The sequence below is a fragment of the Ictidomys tridecemlineatus genome, chromosome 9 (assembly GCF_052094955.1).
Source record: "Ictidomys tridecemlineatus isolate mIctTri1 chromosome 9, mIctTri1.hap1, whole genome shotgun sequence".
NCBI classification, from domain to species: Eukaryota; Metazoa; Chordata; class Mammalia; order Rodentia; family Sciuridae; genus Ictidomys; species Ictidomys tridecemlineatus.
Genome location: NC_135485.1, coordinates 108458692 through 108482084, shown reverse-complemented (window position 1 = coordinate 108482084; position 23393 = coordinate 108458692). Strand labels below are relative to the sequence as shown.

At 34.0% G+C, this 23393-nt stretch overlaps 1 protein-coding gene across 4 annotated transcripts in view; it reads left to right on the top strand.

Annotated features, from left to right (window-relative positions):
* Positions 1–23393, top strand: part of Grid2 (glutamate ionotropic receptor delta type subunit 2) — a 1411364-nt gene that overhangs the window by 1086126 nt on the left and 301845 nt on the right. For all 4 annotated transcript variants that reach the window (XM_021734724.3, XM_078021917.1, XM_005337550.5 and 1 more), the window contains exon 11: positions 5311–5623. In XM_021734724.3, coding sequence (XP_021590399.1) covers positions 5311–5623 — 313 coding nt within the window. The remainder of the gene's footprint in view (positions 1–5310; positions 5624–23393) is intronic.

Sequence of the window (23393 nt, the reverse complement as noted above, 5' to 3'; positions counted from 1 at the left end):
CCTTGATAGCACCAACTCTTACAGAAATCATCACAAGATGAATGGCAGAGGCAGCCTCCAGCAATCTCCAATGCCCTGGCTCATTTTCCCAATCTCTATAATGGTATAGAGCTCTTACACAGAAAATGGTTTCTGCTTTCCATTGGGGGAGGAGATCTTTCAGGTTTTACAAAACAGAGACCCATTCCATCTCCTTCAGGTGAATTGACTTTTATAAGGAGAAACAAAGAATAAGGAGACTGAGAAAATGCTCTAATCAGAGTAGTTTTGAAAGTAAATTTACACAATGGACTATTACTCAGCCTTAAAGAATAATGAAATTATAGCATTAGCAGGCAAAAGGATGGAGCTAAAGAATATTGTGCTAAGCTAAATAAGCCAAACCCCAAAAACTAAAGGCTGGATGTTTTCTCTGATAAGTGGATGCTGATCCGTAATGGGAGATGGGAGTAGGGAACAATGGAGGAAATTTGGATCTGACAGAGAAGAATGAGGGAAGCAGAAAGGGCAGGGAGGGTAGAAAGGATTGGGAATTAGATGGATATTATTACCCTATATGCATGTATGATTGCGTGACCAGTGTGACTCCACACCATGTACAGCCAGAGGAATGAGAAGTTGTGCTCAATTTGTATAAAATGTGTCAAAATGCATTCTGTCATGTATAACTAATTAAAACAAATTGAAACAAGGTCTCCACTGAGATTGTATAAAAAATTAAACTTATTTATATTTTAGTTTTAGTGCTAGTCTTAAACAAAATTTAAATAATTATTTTACATTAAATATTTGGCATACATAATGTTTCAGGAAGAAGTGCCAGGAAGAAAATGGCACACTAAGAATTTGCTGGAGGGGGTTACTCTGTTTAAATACGTGTAGATGATATAAAGATCTTTTCCTTTTCCACAGAACAATGTAAATCCACTGAAAATATTAAAAGTACGGCAGGACAGGATCAGATTTGCTCCATAGAATGATAACTTTGTCTGTAGTAGAGACAATGAAGAGGAAGAAAGGTTGATTTCATGTAGACCCATGGGGAAATGGAACCCAGGAAATCAAGGATGAGAACTAGAGACAATAAAACAGAGAATGGATTTGGGGATTTTCAGAAGGTAAAATCAGTGAGAGATCAGGTAGGGTAATAAGGCTGGGGAAGATAGTGAGACCACAAAACTTAATGACCTATATAAGAAGATGTCATTCATTGAAGTAGAAGTCATTGAAAGAGGACTGATAAGATATCGTATGTAAAATATGAGGTATGTCAGAGAGATTTAAGAGAAATGGAAAATATGTAGTTGAATAAGCACATATAGAGTCCAAAGCTTAGATACAGATCTAGAAATTAAAATTTATAAATAAGGTATTCAGAGAAGGACAATGGAAGTAACAGGTATGCATGGATTGCCTCAGCAGAGGATCTCAAGTGAGAAAAGGGTGTAGGCCCAAGTGCAGAGGATACTAATGACTTTGAAAGAAGAATTGAAAAGGAGATTTATGTCATTTCATAAATCTCCAGGGAAAAGCAATCATCGATATCAAATACTATGGAAAGGCCTAATAAGATGAGCACTGAATTGCCTCCACTTAATTTGGCAATGCAAAGATTCAAAAGCTCCATTTCCATGAGTAAGACTGTCCAATAATATGGGTACAAAAGTGTTTTTTTTCGGAGTGACTTGGATGTGTGAAATGGAGACAAATTTTCAGAGAAAACTGACTCTGAGAAAAAAAAAGAAGAAGAAGAAAAGAAACCATATTCACTGGGAGTCAGAAGTGATAGGGAATTGAGTGAAGGGCTTTTCTCCCCTTTGTTTTAATGAAAAAGAGTTAACTCTTTGGGAATGTACAACCGATAGGATGATGTTGAATACATGAAGAGGAATTTACATATCTGAAATAAAAGATCAGTTGATAAATCAGTTGATAGGTTTACTGATGAGGGTAGGCCTTAGATAGAAAAGAGGATAGTCCCTCTTTTGTAAAAAGGTGTTTGAAAAGAATAGGTTGGGTATGGGGCATAGGTGGAGAGGTAGAAATTAGTGTGAATTTTAATCTTAGATCTTCTGTGTTGCCTATCACATAGCAGTGTAGGTCATGTTCTGAAAGTTGGTGTGGGTGCTGAGAAGATTAAGGGTTTCTTGAGGGTGAAGATTTGAAAATCATTATAGAAAGTGGACAGGCATGTTGACCAAGTAGCTCAATAAATAAGACAGGTGAGAATGAGCCATCATCTCTCGTAACTACTGATTATGTTCATAAATATGTAGGAAGTTTTAGGACCATCCTTCTGAATCTGTACTCTTTTGGCTTTGTGTGTGTGTGTGTGTGTGTGTGTGTGTGTGTGTGTGTGTGTGTGTGTGCGTGCGCTCTAGTACAGCATCTCTATTAGAGTAAGGATGATCATATTCATTTCAGTTAGAAATGTCTGCTATATCATTGATTTTGAAAGTTATAGTGAGGCACCTCCTTAGGAAGGTATATGCAAACCTCAGAGACAGGAAAATGTGTGTTTATGTTGTGTGTGTGTGTGTGTGTGTGTGTGTGTGTGAGCGCGCGCGCGCATGTATGAAGTTTGAAAAAGTTCATTATATGATTCTGATTTACCCTCCACAGGGAGGGTGGCAATTTTTCCTTGAGAATATTGGAGCTGAATGTGACCTTGAATTTAGGATTTCTCTGTAGATAAATGGCAACTAACTTGTTACATTTATTAATAATTATTTTAGTCAGCTTTTTCACTGCTATCACTAAAAGACCCAACCGGAACAATTGCAGAGGAGGAAAAGTTTATTTAAAGGCTCCTGATTTCAGAGGTCTTAGTCCATAGACAGTGGGCTCCATTCCTTGGGGCTTGTGGTGAAGCTGAACAACATGGTGGAAGAGTGTGGGAGAGGGAAGTGACTCACATGATGGTCAGAAAGCAGAGAGAGAGAGAATCTACTAGCAATATACAAAATATGTACCCAAAGCCATGTCCCCCATGCTTACTTCCTCCAGCCACACCCTGCCTACCTTCAGTTACCACTTAGTTAATCCCTGTCAGAGGATAAATTCACTGACTGGGTTAAGGCACTCAGAATCCAATCATTTCTCCTCTGAACCGTCTTACATTGTCTCACACATGAGCTTTGGGGGGACACCTTACATCTAAACCATAACAATAATTAAGTGTAAACAACATAAACTTATCTTTTTTCCTCGGTAAATGAATAAATCTCTAGTTATTTTTCTTACATTATAGAAATTCACTTTATGATACCTAGAAATATTCATTATCCATTACTAAAATCAATGGAGGAAATGTTCCACGGTATAATCACTTAAATATAGAACAATTACTTATTAGCAAAATATTTACAAACATTTTACAAATATTCAATCCACATGTCAGTAAATTGCTCCTTAGGTAGAAGTTTTTGACTTTGGATTGAGTCATTAAATGCTTTGGGTCACTAGTGCACCAATTAGTAAATTACTGATCCGTAGTACTTTACCATCCTGAAAAAGTAAATGCACCTTCTGAGAGCCTAATTGAATCTTGGAGAGTTATTTATTTGCCATTAAGATCAAGATAAATGAATCAGTTCACAATAGTGTTGCTGAACAGTTACATTAATTTCACAAATAGATAAATTGAAGCTCAGAAGAGACAGGAGTGGAAAGCTAAATATCCAGGTACCATATTCATTCTGAAAAGACTCAATTCCCACTATGTAGCTATAAAAACATAAAATGTGAGTTTGGAAACAATATCAATTATTTTTCTACAAATCCAATTTTCATGTAGAATTAGTAAGCTTAATACCAATTTGTTTAGTAATTCTGAACTTGTAGTTCATGTATAAATATGGCCTTACAGCAATTAAGAAGTTCATTTTTTAAAAAATGCAAAATTTCAATCTCTCATAAGAAAAAAATTTATCCTGAAACTTGTTACATTGACCTCCTCCAATATGGGTCTTTTGGAAAATGAATGATATCTTGCAATATGATAAAACAGTCATGAATACAATCTTCCAAGTAAGAAAACCACTTTAATTCACCTCTGTGTTTACTAACTGAGAATTGAACAGATAATTTAATTTCTTCCAATTTTTAGTATCTCGGCCTATAAAATGGAGAAAATACATAATTTATAGCTCATTGTAAGAATTCAGTGAAAAAACAATTATTTGAATACTTAGCACTGAGCTTTGCACACACCACTCACTGTTTAATTTGAGCTATAATATTAAGAGCATTATTATTTCTAAGACCAGATGAATCTTAAGCTGGTTTATTATTACACTTGACATGTTACTTTTCTTTATATTTTTCTTGATCTTCAAAAGCTATAAAATAAATTTCTACTCTTTTTCATAAAACATAAGAAAGAAAAATAACTAGAAACTTCAGCATGTAACTTACTAGTGTTTGTATTTGTCTGGAAGGGGGCTTCCCACAGCTTTAATCACAGCCACAGATTATTATTTCAAGATGCATCTTTTAGATATTTAAATATGTATTCTTATATCATAGAATGTAAATGTGAAGTCATTTATTCTGGGCTTTACTGAAATTCTGTGATGAGTTTTAAATAATTAAAATAGCATGTGCTATAGTTGTAAGTGCAATCACTGAGACTCTGAAGAGACACATACTGAGAAAAGGGGTTATAGCTCCAGGAAAAATTATCTGCCTTCTTAATCATTAATTGTCATTGAAATGCTTTTGAAGTTTATACAACAGAATTCTGGTTGAGACTCTGGCATCTGACACTATATAACAATGCAGAAAAGTTCTAACAAACTCTATTATATAAGAGCCCAATAATATAAATTTTTATTCAGAGATATTTAAACCAAAGGTAAAATGTCACATTGAAGCTTTTAAATAACCTACCTAATAATTCACAAGTTAACAACATAATTAATATTTTGGAAACATTTTCTTGGAATACTTGTGTATGTTTTTCTTTCTACTGTGTCAATGATGGCTTTGATAAAATGATTCAAGGAAAAGAAGGCAATTTTCTTCATTTGTTACCTGTGTTTGAGGTATTTGCTGATTTCACATTCACTGATAATATGAACAAGGTAATTTGTTTGCATCTGGTGGGGTAGGATTTGTGGTGAGAAATGCAAAATTCACACATAGCTCTTCCATGAGAAATCTCTATGTTTTCAGTTTATATAAAAAAGTCTCAAGGTGTTGCCTGAGGCATCTATTTCTTTTTTTTTTTTTCCTGAAGGCAAGCTGAAGTGCTACAAATCAAGTTGTTTTCACACTACTAATATATTCCCTTTTCTTTCAATTTCTCAGAGAGCTGACATAGGGATTTCTGCTTTAACCATCACCCCAGACCGTGAGAATGTGGTGGACTTCACAACACGGTACATGGACTACTCGGTGGGGGTTCTACTCCGAAGGGCTGAAAAGACTGTGGATATGTTTGCCTGTCTGGCTCCGTTTGATCTCTCTCTATGGGCCTGCATTGCTGGAACAGTCCTTCTGGTGGGTCTACTGGTCTACCTCTTGAACTGGCTTAATCCTCCACGGTTACAAATGGGATCAATGGCATCTACTACACTCTACAACTCCATGTGGTTTGTGTATGGATCCTTTGTACAGCAAGGTAAGAAGAAAAACTACCTTTTGTTATTAAAAAAAAAAGGAGCATGTTGTTTCAAAATGCAATGTAGTTGGGATGATTCTATATCTGACATCAATAAGAGTTCTAAAGGGTCCTCAAAGCAATGCTCAGAAAAGAACATTTATTAATCTCCCCTAGTGGATCTCAAACCCAGCAGGTTTCCAGCAATAATGGCTCATTGTCTTTTGGTATAAGCTCAGTTTTATCAACAAGGCAAAAGTGAATGTCAGAGTTAAGATTCATAAGATACCTCAAGATCAGGATTTCTTCCCCAAACTGATTTTCTGAGGAAATAGCCTTACTGCAACGAAACTACTTATCACTAGAGAAAGTAGTGATGTATGAGAGATGTTAGGACTTCTTCTTTGTTCAGTGATGTTATTTCAGGAACTGAAAATATTCATTAGCAGTGAAAAGACTTGGGCTAATTTTAGAGTCTGATAAGAAGTAGTATATTTTAACTCTCACTTTCATATACAATCTTTATAAATGATTTAACCTATGAATTCATTATATTCTAAAGAACGTCTGTACTTCGTTATTTAATATCCTATCTGCTCTCTTCTTTAAATCCAGCTGATTAATTCCTTGATTCTCAAAATGGAATATTTATTTCATTCTTTATTTGAGACTACTGTCCTCATAGAGAATGAAATAATAAGGGAATTGGTAGTCTCTTGCAAGATCAACTTTGTATTGAACGGGAGAGTTATGTGTGTCAACATAGGCCTGTGACAATTTCACCTTAATATTTATAGCTCTTAATAACACCTTACTTTCGATTCCCACTTGATGTTAGATCTTTCATTAAACTTCATTCTGTCTATTCTCATTTAATTAATAAAAGGCTAGTCTTGGCTAGAGATGTGGCTCAAGGGTAGAGCATTTGCCTAGCACGTAAAGAGCCCTGTATTCAAGCTCCAGCAATGCGAAAACAAACAATGATGTGTATAGCTCCTTCCTCTCCACTGTCTCACTTCTAATGTGGCCTGTAAGCCTCTGGAAGCATTCCCCACTCCCCCTTCTCTCTCTCTCACTTCCATATAAGGGCTCTCAATGTTATCTGTAGCTATATATTTGTCACAGAACTTTTAATTCATTCATTAGTAGAGGAAAGGGGATACAAATAGTTGGAATAGAATTTTAGACTAAGACGTGAAAGAGACATTGGGATAAAATTATGTTGAGGGGAGTTTGTAAAGTTGAAGGCAAAGATATAGTTGTTATTAGGAGTTCAAACTGATCTTTTGGGGAAGTGATCAGTTAGTTAAAGGTATACAGGAAAAGGATGCTCAGATTTTTACTGCAGAAATATTCTGATTATAATGTGGAGAATAGATTGGGGGGAAAGCACTGTGGAATGTGAGAAAAATTAGAAAACTATTATAATAACCCAGTAAAGAGTTAATGTGGCATGGTGGCATTGGAATTCAAGGGAAGGGTACTGATTAAATGGAACCAACAGAATCGAATAACTATATCATGATACGGGAATTGGTAGTGAAGGAGGAAAAGGAGATTAAGTTTTATCCTATGTTTCTGAGTTAGGAAAGTATGTATATTGGATGTCGATCTTATTTACTGAGATGAAGAAAACAAAAAAAAATAGATATGAAAGAACAGATGATACATTAATTTTGGTGCAAACCAGAGGGTATTTCTAGAGCTTGGTTAGTGATTTGATATATTTGTCAGATATACAAAAGAGATATCTAGGCTAAATATATATATGTATAAAATACTAGCATATAGGAAATAATTGAAGCCATGAAAGTGAATAAGATCACTTGGACAGATTTCAATACTCCTTATTAAGGACCACTGGTTCAGAAAAGGCATAGAACAAAGCCCTAAGGAAAGGAATGGGTGGAGGAGCCCTCATTGGTGACTGATAGGAGTTCTTGGAAGGAGGCAAAGAAAGATCAGAACCCAGTAGTACACTTAACAGAGAAAGGCAATACTTAAAGATAGAGAACTTAAAGAAAGATAATATCAAAGGACTAAGTAAGATTAGAGCTTGAAAGGTGTTCATTTGATTTAGTAGTAAACGTGTTATTGAAGCCAAGGTTTTGTCTTTGCTCCATGATGTCTGAGGCATCCACTAGGTGAAAGGCTGAAATCATCTGGAGCCTGTGTGCTGCACTTGCATGTTGGGTGGTTTATGCTGTGAAATGTGGGCTTCATTTTTCTACTTGTGAGTCTGTTCATGTGATCTTTCTTCCTGGGATAGTTTGGCCTCACTCACTGAATGGCAGTTGATTTCTCCAGAGGATGTTGAGAAATATAAGCATTGACTAGAAATAGAAGTCAGATATAATTAACCTGTTCTCATTTCATTTCTTCACTTTCCAATTTGTTTGAGCATACTTTCAACAATCACCCATATGCAGATGACTCGCAAAAATCTATATTATCCATCTTGAACTTCAGATTTGTGTAACTAAGTGTATACTAGACCATTCTCTGTATGCAACAGGAATACAACTCTCATCATGCCCAAACTTGAGTTCATTTTACACTTAAACTTCCTGGCCTCTCATATTCTTATTCCTGTTGAGGCCTCAGACACCACCTAGACATACACAGAGACTTTTAAAATATTTTGTTGTCTTCCTTTTTCTCACTTCTCATGTTCAACTATAATCAAGTCCTATGAATTTTACCTCCTAAATATTTCTAGAAGTGAAAATCTCCTCTCACCTAGAGAGATTAGTCTAGTTTATTACCAAGATCAGGCCCTTATTTCTCACCTGAAGTACAGGAATCTCATTGCAGATTTTTCTTTTTCCAGTTTTGTCCCTTTCAAATATATGACAGACATACTTGCACCCATACTCAAATGATCACTGCCATGAAAATATGACCACATAATCTCCATTTTCAAATATTCCCTTTACTCCTTAATACTCACAGTTTAAAAGGCCTTAGTTCTTTAAGATGTAAACCATAGGCTCCCATCTGGCTCCCACCCATGCTCAGTTCTCACCTCCTGATTCTCACTTCTTACGTGTAATTCTCTAGTTACTCTACACTGGTTTTAGTCCTGTAAAAATAAGACTTTTCTGTTTCTCCACCTTTGTTTCTGCCCCTTGAATTCCTGGGATGGCTTTATGACCAAAGCCATTATTTCTGCACCCACACTGTGTTTTTCTGTGGCAAATTGCTGTCCATTCTCCATCTCTTGCTTTGATCTCATTCCTTTCAAGAAGTCTTTGCTGGGACATGGGACTATCTTCTAGGCTTCTCAATATATATTTATTATAGTACTTATTGACACACTGTAATTATATTTTCTTCATTTGTCTTCACTTGAAAGTTTTAAGTACAAGACATTCTATTTATCTTCATAGTCCTCTTGCCTGCATTTCAGTGTCTTGTATACATTAGATGTTTAATGAATACATAATGACCAGCTTAATGAATGAATGAATGCCAAAAATTTAACTAAATCAAACATGGAGTTAACTGCAATATTATATTTATTAGATTACAATCTAAAATAAAACTGTTTGTACAATTGTCCCCCCAGTGATGTGAAACTCAATAAACCAAAGAGGAATTTTTTGTAATGTCCCTACCAAGTATCTTTTACAATAAGTTAGAGTGGAAAAACATAAATAAAGTTTCCTATAGGTTGAAGAATTATTTTTGAGGATGTTGGTTTGAGTATGGATTGGCTTTCTGAATTCTTCCTCCAGGTAGGCAAATTTCAGTAAGTTTTGGAGTACAACCAACAACAAAACAAGATAAATAGAATTATCCATATGGTTAGTAAGCTTTTCCTAGTTCTATAAACATGCAGCAGATAGCAACAGTTATAAATATGTTAAGCACCTTTGCATCCCAACTGCTTCCTTAAATAAGCTGCACAGCCTGTAAGTTGATTGTGCATTTATACAAATTCATAATGATGGATAATGTTGAATTGCATATGATTAACTGCTTTTTCTTTGAAAAGCTGCTCTTCCTCCACTTGCTAACAATGAAAAGGTGAATTCATTAAAAGATACTGAGAACATTTTATGCTCTGATTAAAAATAAATTAGGAAAAGGCCCATAAACCTTGTGAAAAAGAGAATCAATCAGTGGCAGTGTCCATTGCATAGGCAAAGGAGCTGGAGTTAGTGGTAATTTCCAATAAAAATATAGTCTCTTAAGAGGAAGTACAGCTGTTATTTCAGAATTACAATCTTTATTGAGCTACTATACCAGATTGAATAGGGATAAAGATGCATTTCACGTGTTACCAGATAGATTTCTGAAAAAGAGTTCAGGGACAGCTAAAAGCAGAAAAATGTTAAATATATGAGTTGTTTACTAATCATGATCTTTAAAAAAAATCTGTAACTTCAAAACATTCTGCAAAAACAGCTCAGGGAATTCAACTGTGCAAAAGCAGTATGGTCCATTATAGAGATAAACTCAGTACATCTGTTTAGCTGGAACATTAGAGCTTGTGAATTAGGTTGTAAATGCACAAATGAGAGACCAATTTTATACAAGTTTTGTTGTCATTTTATATCCTCCCTTATCCCTCCATGTCTACATGCATCTCCTTGAAATTAACATACATAAAAAATACTGGAGTTTAAGTTCTGCAGATCTACTATGTTCAGTGTATTAGAAATGATTCTCTGCTGCAGTACTGGGAATTGAACCCAGGGCTTTGTACACGCCAAGTAACTGTTCTACCACTGGGCTATATCTCCAGTCCTTTACTTTTTTCAATAATAAGGCTTGAATGCAGAAACACTCTATCATTGAGCTACATCCCCAGTTATTTTTATTTTTTTTTATTTTGAGACAGGGTCTCACTAAGTTTCCCAGACTTCATCAAACATGTTGTCTTCCTATGTCAGCCTCCTGAGTACGTGGGATTACAGGTGTACACCACTGCACCCAGCTATTGCCCATGACTCCTAATATCAACTAGACCATGGAGAACCTCAATGACTTGTTCACAAATGTGGTTAGGTGTAACTTGTTTGCTATTAAGAGCTATCCTCAGATGCTTTTGTCTGATTTCATATATATATATATATATATATATATATATATATATACATGTAAAATATTTGAAGCAACTATATACAAATTTATCAGCAAATATTCATTAGATACCAACAGTGTCTCTGGACCAGTAAGATTGAAAGGAAAATAAGGAATAACTCTCACATATTTGGTTTAACAAATATGCCTTGGGTATACTATGTGCCATGCATATCATAGATGTTTGAATGTGGTGTTAAATAAGAGAGTTATTGCAAGGGTATTCTACTCCATGCCAATGAATCTTAGACAAATTGCAACCAAAATAAACTATTTCTTATGAGAAAAGCAGATGAAATTATTTAAAAGGGTAAAGAAGGAAAATTGATTTTAGTAGTTTTCTCAAAGATTGAATAGTTTCACCAATGCTAGTGATGAATAGAAAATCTTTATAAGTGGTAGAATACCAAAAATAGCTTGCTGATATTGCACAAAAATGAACAGGGGAAGCAACTTAAGTTTTTAAATCCAAGGATAGTTTGGGAAGACAACAAAATTCTTTCCACTGCCAGATGGATTACACAGTTATAGAGAATCACAATTTTCTCATTTCTACAAAAAGGAGAGACAGTCTTCTGTATTGAATTGGGCAACAGGAGAGATTGCTGATGAAGGAGCGCCTATCTCTTTAAAACTTTGCATAAGAGAATAACTCAAAAAGACACCAGTTTTAATAGTGTAGACATCAAATATATGAAATTTACCAAGTCTTATTCACAAAACCCAAAAGAATTCAACACTTGAAATGCAATAGCTAAAGCCATTCATTTGTAACGTTATCTGATATTTCACATTCAATTTGTATATAACAAAAATGATATTGGCTAGCTCTGTTGTTTACTGACATTAATGAACACAGGGAAAAAGAGAGTAATTCCCAGTGACAGGTTAACTGGGCTATAAAGACGAATTTCTTTCTACATTCTGTTCTTACAGGTATTAACTCAGAGAGGCTCTGTGTAATTTTTATTTATGTTCAAACAACATCTCTGTTGTTGTTAATTATGATTGGCAGTCCTTAACAAAGGGATTGCCAAGCACTCTGAGTGCTGTCATATCCACTTGAGAATTTCTCCTTGCTGATTTAAAACATGACAAGGAGTTCATTTTCTTTCATTTTATCACCAAAATTTTCCACCAAAAGAAAAAAGAAAAAAAAGAAAAAGCTGAACTTTCAGGCTGAGACAGTTAAAATTCCACCAATAATGGGGAGTAATTTGTGTTCCTGTAGAACAATTCTATGAGGCTAAGATATAAATAAATTGATTAACATTCAATGAACTGTAATGAGCTAAGCAGTTATTCCATGAACTACATGCATGCAATATGGTCCTGAAAATCATTTATGTTAACACCTTTTTTCTTGCTTTTTGCCAGAAAACCCTTTCCCATGCCAAATGGGCTTTTAAAGGGTTAAAAGTAATTAAAGAACATGAAGAATGAATCCAATTTCTGATTATATTACAAGAGCTGGGGTTATGGTTGTAGCTCAGTGGTGGAGCGCTTGCTTAGCATGTGTGAGGCCCTGGGTTCAATTCTCAGTACTGCGTAGAAATAAATAAATAAAATAAAGGTTCATCGACAACTAAAAAAAATATTTTAAAAAATAATAATAATATAAGAACTGTTCCAAATAACATTTTCTTGACTCCTTCAAACCACCTGTGAATAAAAAGAGTAATAGTTTTATTTTTAACAGAATCAGAGAGGTGTCCTAAGAGATACGAAACAAATAAAAAGGATATTTTAAGAAAACACATTTTAAAAGCCTAAATTTAATGAAAGAATAGCTTTTACAGGTCCTTTAAAAGATGTTTTGCCTGACATCTGAGCTGTTGGCAGAGTTTTTACAGTACCATATCACAATTCTTCTCAGCTGAAGTAATAAGAATAGGAACAGGCATCACCAAAGATAAATTTATTTTAAAGATGATTTAGGATTGATCTAAGGTGAAGTGTTGGGCTCAAGGGACTGCAGATAAAAGGAGAGAACAGCAATTTAGAAATATAAATTTGGAATTCAATTTCTTTTTGACATGCCCAAACTTGAATCCATTTTACCTTTTCATCTATGAATATGTAATTAGAGGCTTAATAATGATGGTTATATTTCTGAAAGTATAGCAGACTGACCACAGCCTTCAAAAACAACATCAACATGTTTTGAAATTTAAGATTTAGCTGTTAACCTAGCTCTAAAATGCAAAATTATAAGCCAACTATAATATACCTGATCCTATCTTTAGGATTCCCATCTTTAATGCACCAAATGATAAGTAATTATATCCAGTGACATTCTGTTAAACATCCTTGAATGAGACACAATCATTTTTTGAATTCTTTCACAATCATAACCATAAAAGTTTCAATGTGTAATATAAAGTATAAGTTTACATTATGTTTTTCATCATATATATATATATCAGTATCTCTTATTTGTAAACTATATTCTTTATGTAATTCTTTATTACATATGTAATTGTGGGCCTAGGTATGTGTTTATGTGTGTGTGCCAAAATTTAACAAAAGACCAATGTATGATCCCCAGTTCTACACTATGGATACACCAAAGTGTTCTCTGATTTGTAGCCATGGACGAAATTTATAGTCCCTTTATATTTACAGCTCTGTCTCCTAGACTCTAAATTAACAATCCATTTGGGACTGCTTTACAGTTTGTCCTATCTGCTTCAGTTGTTTTCTGGCACTTAACGTTTATATCCATTGTTTAAACTCAAGTTTAGCATGCCTTAAAAGTATTTCTTCTGCCTTTACTATTTTAAATTCTTCATTCTCTAGGAAACATCTGCTTGAATATTAAACAGAATTATTATCTAATCACAAAGGTGAATAAAACAGCATGGGCTCTTTCTTTGTGGAACTTTAAGTGACACAAGCATTCAAGCATTCTGTCCTGTGCTACACAGAAAAACATAAGACATGTGGGGCACTGAATTTACAGATACACTGCAATTTGGCAAACTGCACTCAAATACATACCAAGTCATGACCTATCAAGAGAATTACATGGGGCCAGGCATGGGAGTGCATACCTGTAATCCCAGTGGCTTGGGAGGCTGAGGCAGGAGGATCTTTGAGTTCAAAGTAAGGTACTAAGCAACTCAGTGAGACCCTGTCTCTAAATCTAAATAAAATACAAAACAGGGCTGTGGATGTGTCTCAGTTGTCAAGTGCCCCTAGGTTCAATCCCTGGTACCTGCCCACCACCCCCCCAAAAAAGAGACTTACACAGGATAAGAGCCAATATTTTACCTATTGACCATGGAAGAAATAATGCTCAATTAACTCACTTGATCTTTGTTTCCCGGTCAAGCAGATGTAGATCAATAAATGTCAGGTTCTTTAAATTTTTCTTTTAACTATCAAATTGCATGATTCCAGGATATAAATATCTGATTAAACTACTGTTAAATATATTTGTGTTTTCTTGAGAGGCAGCTCAGTTTTAAACCTGTTTTTACCACTGGCTAGCTATGTATCATCAGACAAGTTTCTTAAACCTCAAGGTACCTCAGTTCCCCAAATAATAATCACCAACTTAATCAGATTTTTGAAGAATATTAGGAGTTAATAGATACAAAATGCTTAGCACTGTGTTAATGACATAAAGTAGGCATTCAGTATTGTAATTTTTATTTCCCCAGTGTTTTTGCAAGCTATAAGAGATGGAACCACTCACATTGTATAATCCTTTATAAACTCATCATTACCTCACAGAAAATAAGCATTCTTTTAAAGATGCAAATCATAATTAAGCATAAGGAAATATGTTAGAAAAACTGATCTAGCTAATGAAAATTCTCATGGTAAAAACTGTTCACTAACAAACTCCTATTTATATCATCCAACTAAACATGAAAAACAATACAAACATGTTTCCCTTTTTCATACATCATGATCACATATGTTTTAGCCATCATTTTCATGCAATAATGAAGTAACTGAGGCAAGAAAATTTTATACAGAAATGAGATTTACTTAGCACACAGTTTTGGAGGTTTAAGGGATGAGGAGCTGGCATTGGCTCAGTTCTTGTGAGGGCCTTTTGGCTTCAACACATCATGACAGATGGCTGTCTGTAGGGACACACGTTACAGAAATGATCAGTCAATAGTTAGGAAGCCAGAAAGAAGGGTGGGACCAGTATAGCCTTTTGAATAGACCTTTTCCAAAAACTATGAAGGGTTCACGTGAGAACTACTTTAACCTCTTTTAAGGGCTCACTCCCAATTGACCTATAGATCTCCCAATAGGCCCCACCTCCATCTCCTAACACAACCACCCTGGGAACCAAGTGTCCAACACATGAATTTGAAGGGGATACTCAAACCATTGCCAAACCACAGCAACATGTGGTCATTATAGACTATGGCATAACATAGCCAGGGACACAACAAATAAAGAACTCAAACTTGGTGCAATTTTACAAACTTTGTTTCCAAGTTCTTACAATTTATATCTTAAGTGCTTTTGAGATCAAAAAACTCATCTTTAAGGAACTAACATCCTATTAAAAAACATGTATATATGTGTTTTGCTTTTGGAATATATATATTGATATTTGTGGCTAAAAATAGTGCACTATTAAGCATAAAACACATTCAGAGTCTGATTTTCCTGAACTAAGAAATGTTCAAAAACTCCCACTGATTCCAGACTAGAACCATATGGACATTTCTAATGGTAATGATGATGATAGTATTTCATTTTTTAATTTTTCTAAAAAAAACACCATAGCACTAATATTGCAAACAAAGATGATTTTAAAATAGATTAGTAACTATATGATAGTTTACTATATTAATAACTAAAAGCATTCTTATCAATAATATATAAATAAAATATATGTCAAATGCTATGCTACAGTTTTTTTATTGTTTTTTCCTTCTTTCTTTCTTTCTTTTTTTACAGTGCTGGGAATCATACCCAGGGCCTCATACACACTAGGCAAGTACTCTACTACATCCCCAGCACTTAAAGATTTATTTCATTAAAAGAATGCCTCTAAATTGTTAAACTGTGGTTTCACTGTTACTTGAATGTAAAAGGTTTAAAATACCCATGAAATATAGCATAATGAATAGATAATATAATGAAAATTTTACATTGCTTTCTACTATTAGAGCCTAGAATATACCATACCAGCTATGAAAACAGTTTCTCAATAACCAGTAAAATTTGTGACTTCACTCTAAGAACTCAAAGCAGATAATAGTGTCCTGAGTTTGATGTGAAGCCAGCTTACCAGGATAGTACTCTAAAAGTTGATTCTGAATTAAAACCATCTTTGAAACTATTTAATTAATTTTAACGATCTAAAAATAAATTGAATTACATTATTAAAATTATTGTAAAGGAATAAATGATCTTTGGATGTTTTTCCAAAAGTTGTTTAGATGAGATTTTGCTGAGAACAATTACCAAGTTCCTAAATCAGCAGTCATTTATCACCTAAAATAATTTTTGAGAAGTCTATATTTTAGAGATAATTCTAAATTTGTTGGGTTTTAACTACTGAAAGAGTATGACCCCTTCAAGTAATTGAACTATCTGCTAAGCCAAGAAGATTTGTTGTTGTCATTCTATCTTAACTTAGATTGTTAGTAGCATTATACTTCTTTCTATTCACAGAAACAATCTGCTCTCTCAGCAGGGACTGTCGGCAAGCGCCACGTCTCTGTGCTGTTGTTGCACCATGCAAAGGGTTAAGGCCACTTAGTCTTTAGTCCTCTGCCTTACATCACCACCCAAAGAGTGCTGTAATCCTCTGGAAATGCATTGCCTGGAGTGTGGCACTGCTTCATAAATCACTCCATCTTGTTTATCTTTCTCTTGACATATATCTAGCAGCAGGAGCCATTATCCCGCGACAATGTTAAGTTCTATTGACATTTTCTCTTAATTAACTACACCATTGGCTACAATTTTTACATTGAGACTAAACTACCTTTATTTAATGCTATCTTGAACAAGAGAGTGTTAGATTCGTTATGTATTCATTGTTGAAATAAGTGAAATGGCTTTGTTACATTTCCCCCAAACTGGTTTACTCTGTAGGTTTGTATTCACAGAGTCATTTTGCATCATTTATGTTTTCTTTATATATGATATGTATTCATTAAGATATCTTAATGAATATGGGAGACCTCAAAAATATATCCTAGTTCCTTGCTGAGACATACCCTTTATCAATTGAGTAACATTCATGTACATTTTTATAAATTAAGAGAAACATTTCTTTCCAGATTAAGCATATTTTATGTATATTGGAACCAAGTTTTAGGGGTTCAAATTAAAGATCATTCATTGATTCAACATTTATTGGTTGTCAATAAGGTGCCAGGCATCATTCGAGTACCTGATGCTACCTTCACAAGGAAAACAATTATGTCCTCATGGAGCTTATATTCTAATAAGTAGACACAAGCTAAATAAAGCATGCTAAATAAATAAGTGCCTCAGAACTCAAAAGCTATAGAAATAATAGTTCTAAGTGAGGGAAACTGAAAGCATGTGTGAAATGGTTCAGATTTCCTTTTGTCAAAGTAAGAATCTTTGAGAATTTTATATTGAACAAAATGCTAAGGATAGGAAGGAATACTGTGAATGTTTGAAGAATGGATGATCAGGTAGAGGGAATCACAAAGTACCTGCCTAAAGAGGACAGAAGAATTACTTCGTAGCTGGTGAGGTCAGGAGATCCACACTTCAGATGAGATTGGGCTTTGTCAACTTTGACTTCTATCCTGAGAGAAATGGAGAATCATTGAAATGTTTTAAGCAGAGAAATGACAAGACAAAAAAATTAGACACTTAGAAGTAATTATTAGAGAGGACATCAATTGACAAACCTTTTCCATTTCTGTTCTGTTTTTAAAAATCCACCAGCATATTTGGGAATTTTAATATGTTTTAAAGAAATATAGATTTGTATCTAGATGAGTCAAGATTATATTTTATACATACATGACTATGTAGATATTTAGGTTGATATATATACTCACATATATTGGTTACAGAATATGTTATGCTTCGAAGTTTAAAAACACCTGAGCTTCAAGATCTAGCAATAGTATTTTCTAGTCTGCAAATCAAGCAAATATGAATATCCATTTCAGACAACATGTAAAAAGTAAATCAGTATATCAGAGGGATATATTTTTCTTACTCAGCTTTGTATTTGACACATATTTATTGTACACATTAATGGGATTCGCTGTGATGTTTCCATATGTGCATACACTGTGCATTGATCATGTCCATACACCTTTCTGTCCTTGCCCTTCCATCTCCCTACACACAAACATGCATCATTTCTAGTCCTGTATTCACTTCTTACTGCCTACTGTTTTTTGCTTGCTCTTGGGTTGTCTGTTCAGTTTCCACAAATGACATAAAACATGCAATACTTATCTTTATATGTCTAGCTTATCTTATTTAACATGATTTCCTCTAGATCCGTATATTTTGCTGTGAAAGTCAGGATTTCATTCTCCTTTATGGCTATTACTCCATTAGGTATATATACCATATTTTCTTTACCTCCGCATTAGCACCTAGGCTAATTCCATATCTTAACTCCTGTGAGTAGTGCCACAATAAATATAAGCATGCATGTATCTCTTTCATATGCCAACTCGATTTTCTTCAGATATTTACTCAGGAATGGTATACCTAGATCACATGGTAGTTCAATTTTTAGTTTTTGAGAGATCTCCATATATTTTCTGTACTAGTTATACTAATTTATACTCCTATCAACAAGTATATAGGGTTCCTTTTTATCCACATCCTCATCAACACTTGTTCTTTTGTCATCTTCTTTAAAATAGCCATTCTCACAGGGTCAAGATGGCATCTCACTAATCTTTTGATTTGCATTTTCCTGATGGCTATTGATACCTAGCATTTTTGCATGTTTATTGGCTATTTGTATTTTTACTTTTGAGAAATGTCTATTCAGATCATTTGCACATTTTTGGATTGGATTACCTGTTTTTGTTTTTGTTTTGTTTTGTTATGTTTTTTGAGTTATTTTGTTTTTGTGGATATCAGCCCTCTGTCAGATGAATAGCTAGAAAATATTTGTCCCATTCTGTAGATTGTGTCTTTGCCCTACTATTCCATTTTCTCTGCAGAAGCTTTTTAATTTGAGGCAATCCCATTGGTCAGTTTTGTTTGTTTGTTTGTGTATTTCTTGGGCTTTTGGAATCCTATCCAGGAAATCAGTGCCTATTTCAATATCTTTTTTTTTCATTACAATCCTTATTACACATATAGAGCACTATTTTCCATATCTCTGCACATACAGTATGTTCATGCCTACTTCAATATCTTAAAATGCTTCCTTTATGTTTTTCTCTAGTAGTTTCAGAATTTTAGGTCTTACTTGAGGTCTTTGATCCATTTTGAGTTAGTTTTTGTCCAGGATAAGAAATATGGGTCAGCTTTTAAACTGTTGCTTATAAATATCCAGTTCTCCCAGCATCATTTGTGTTCTCTTTTCTCCAAAAGTATTTTTAGCACCTCTGGCAAGATTCAGGTGGCTGAAGGTGCATGGATTAATATCTGGGTTCTCTATTCTGTTCTATGTGTCTGGTTGGTTTTTGACAATACAATGCTTTTTTAGTTACTTTGGCTCTGTAGTATGTCTTGAAATCAAGTATTGTGCGGATTCCAACATTGCTCTTTTTGTCAGGATTTCTTTGACAATCTGGAGCCTTTTGTGCTTCCGTGTGATTTTTAGAATTTTTTTCTAATTCTGTGAAGAATGTCATTGGGCTGGATGTGGCTCACAGGCTAAGCACCCTTGAATTCAATCCCTGAAATCAAAAGAAAAAAAAAGGAATGTCATTGGTATTTTGAAGGGGATACATTGAATCTCTAGATCAATTTGGGCAAGATGGGCATTTGAACTATATTAAGTCTTCCAAACTATGGACATAGGAAGTCTTTCTACCTTTGAGTATCTTCTTCAATTTCTTCAGTGTTTTGTAATTTTCAAATGTGAAAAATGATCCTTTGAATTTCAGTATATTTTCCAATGTCGCATTTTTTTGTCTTTAATTTTATTTATTTTGTCTCTCCCCTGCCTTTCTTCTGGTTACTCTATCTCAAGATTTGTAAGTTTTATTTATCTTCTCAAAGAACTGACTCTTTGTTTCATTGATTCTCTGTACTGATTTTTAGCACCTATTTTATTACCTTTTGCTTTTTTATAATTTATTTTCTTCTACTAATTTTTCATCTAATATATTCTTGCTTTCTTAAGATCCTGAGGTGCATCATTAGGTTGTTTATTAGAAATCTCCCTGTGTCGCTCTCTTTGATATAGATAATCTTTGCTATAAACATCCCTTTTAGTGTTAGTTTTGCTGTATCCCACAGGGTTTGGTATGCTGTTTGCAATTTTATTTGTTTTAAAGAATATTAGGGCTGGGGATGTGGCTCAAGCTGTAGCGCGTTCGCCTGGCACGCGTGCGGCCCGGGTTCGATCCTCAGCACCACATACCAACAAAGATGTTGTGTCTGCCGAGAACTAAAAAATAAATATTAAAAATTCTCTCTCTCTCTCTCTCTCTCTCTCTCTCTCTCTCTCTCTCTCTCTCTCTCTCCTCTCTCACTCTCTCAAAAAAAAAAAAGAATTTTAATTTCCCTTCTGACTTTCTCAGTGACCCACTAATCATTCAAAAGCATGTTCTTTAGTCTCTAAACTGTACTAATATAATTTCTAAAGTTTTTCTTCCTATTGACTTTTACTTTCATTCCATTGTATTTATAAAAGACACTGAATAGGATTTCAGTTTTTTTAATTTGTTAAGATTTGTTTTATAGCCTAATATATGGTCTTTTCTAGAGAAAATTCTAGGCACTGATGCAAGAAAGTGTTTTCTGCAGCTCTTCAATGAAATAGTCTGTAAATATCTGTTAAATTCATTGCACATATAGTATAGTTTAAAGTATGATATAACTTTTGCCTACATGATTTTACATTTGTGAGAGTAGGATAGTGAAATTCCCCACCATCATTGTATTAGAACCTATCTCTCCCTTTAGGTCTAATAAGTTTTGCTTGTTTATTTTTTATAAAATTGTGTTCTCTGACATTAGTGGCATATATATATTTATAATTGTTTTATTTTGTTGATTAATTGATAACCTTGACCATTACATGGTAATCTTCTTTGCCTCTTACAGTTTTTGTCTTAAATTCTATTTTGTAAGATATAAGTATAGCTATTCTGCTCACTTTAGGGTTTTATTTGCTTAGAATATCATTTTCTTTCCTTTAACTTTGAATCTGTGTGTATAAGGTCAGTTTCTTATAACCAAAATATTGTTGAGTCATACTTTTTTTTTTATTGGTTGTTCAAAACATTAAAAAGCTCTTGACATATCCTATTTCATACATTAGAATCAAGTGGGTTATGAACTCCCATTTTTACTCCAAATGCAGATTGCAGAATCACATCGGTTACACATCCACATTTTTACATAATGCCCTATTAGTAACTGTTGTATTCTGCTACCTTTCCTATCCTCTACTATCCCCCCTCCCCTCCCCTCCCATCTTCTCTCTCTACCCCATCTACTGTAATTCATTTCTCTCCTTGTTTTTTTTTCCATTCCCCTCACAACCTCTTATATGTAATTTTGTATAACAATGAGGGTCTCCTTCCATTTCCATGCAATTTCCCTTTTCTCTCCCTTTCCCTTTTAATTGGAGAATTAAGACCATTTACGTTCCGAGTTATAATTGAAAGGTTATAATTGTGCCTATTGTTTTTTAAAATTTTTAATTGAAAAGTTATAATCGTATCTATTGCTTTTTTAAATTTTCTTTTAGTTGCTTTAAATATTCTGTTTGTTTCTTCCTCCCTTAACTTATCTTTGTGGTTTAATAGTTTACTGTATAGATGATGTTTTTTATTATTTTTTATGTCTCATTTTTTTAAAAAATTATTCTCCTCCAGTGGGATCTATACTTTTACATGCTATCATGAGGGTGTTTATATTCCTTTGATTTCTGGGAGTAGGACTCTCTTAAGAATTTTTTGTAAGGTTAGCCTAGTGGTTCTTAATGCCCATAATTTTTGCTTATCCTGTAAAGTCTTTTTGTCTTTCAAATCTTAAGTAGGGTTTTTCTGGATATAGTAACCTTGCTTGGTCATTATTTCTTTCAGGACTTGAAAAATGTCATTATATGCCCTTCCTGGCAAGTAGGGTTTCTGATAAGAAATTTTCTCTTAGTTTAATGGGATGTTGGTTCTTAAATGTGATGTGGTGCTTTTTTCCTAAAGATTTTAAAATTCTTTGTTTTCTACTTTCTTTAGATTGACTATCATAGAGTTGTGAGAAACTTTTCTGGTCATATTTATTTGGAGTTTCATTGCATTTCCTTGTAACTGGATGTTCATCCCATTCCCAAGATTAGGAAACTTTCTGCTTTTATTTAATTGAATAAAATTGCTATGCCCTTAATCTTTATCTCTTCCCATTGAAGCATGCCATTGAGGCAAACATTTGACTTTTTTAAACTTTATTATAGTTATGCATAATATTAGTATTCATTTTCTGACATAATTATACAAGCAAGGAATATAATTTGCTCCAATTCAGTCCCCATTACTTTCTCTTTCCTTCCTCTCTCCCCTCCATGTTCCCTTTACTGTATTCAACTGATTTTTATTCTATTTATAGCTCTTTTTAAAATTAGTGCATTGTATATATACAGAGAGGCAAAATTCACTGTAGTATATTCATGTATGTATATAGGTAAGTTTGATCAGATTCATTCCATTGTTCCTTACTATTCCCACCCCTCCCACTACTCTACTCCACGGCTTCACTGATTTCTCTTCAATTTTCATGTAATTTCCTTTTTTTTTTTTCTTATATTGGTCTAGCATCTGCAAATGAGAGAAAACACTCCTGACTTTCTGGATCTAACAGATTTCACATAGCATGATGTTCTCTAATTCCATCCATTTATCTGCAAATGCCATAATCTCATTCTTCCAATAGCTGAGTAAATCTCCATTATATATATATATATGCTACATTTTCTTTATCAATTCATCTGTTGATGGGCACCTGTACTGCCATAAACATTGATGTGGCTGAATCCATATAATATGCTGATTTTAGATTGTTCGGATATATACCAAGGAGTGAAATAGCTGGGTCATGTGGTTGTTCCATTCCTAATTTTTTGAGGAATCTCTATGCGGCTTTCCAGAGTGGTTGTACTAATTTTCAGTCTCACCAACAATGTATGAATATAACTTTTCCCCCACATTCTTACCAACATTTGTTATTATTTGTATTCTTGATAATTGCTGTTTCACTGGAGTTAGTTAGAGGAAATCTCACTGTAGTTTTAATTTTCATTTCCCTGATTACTAGAGATGTTGAGTATTTTTTCATGTTTATTGGCCATTTGTATTTCTTTTTTTGAGAAGTATCTCTTTAGCTCACTTGTCCATTTTTTAATTGGATTATTCAGTTTGGGGGGGGTCAAGTTTTTGTGTTCTTTATATATTCTATATATCATTCCCTGAAGGAGCAGAGGGCAAAGATCTTCTCCCATTTTATAGGCTCTCTCTTTATGTTCTTGTTTCCTTTTTAATGCAGAAGACTTTTAATTTGATGTCATCCTACTTATTGATTTGTGGTTTTATTT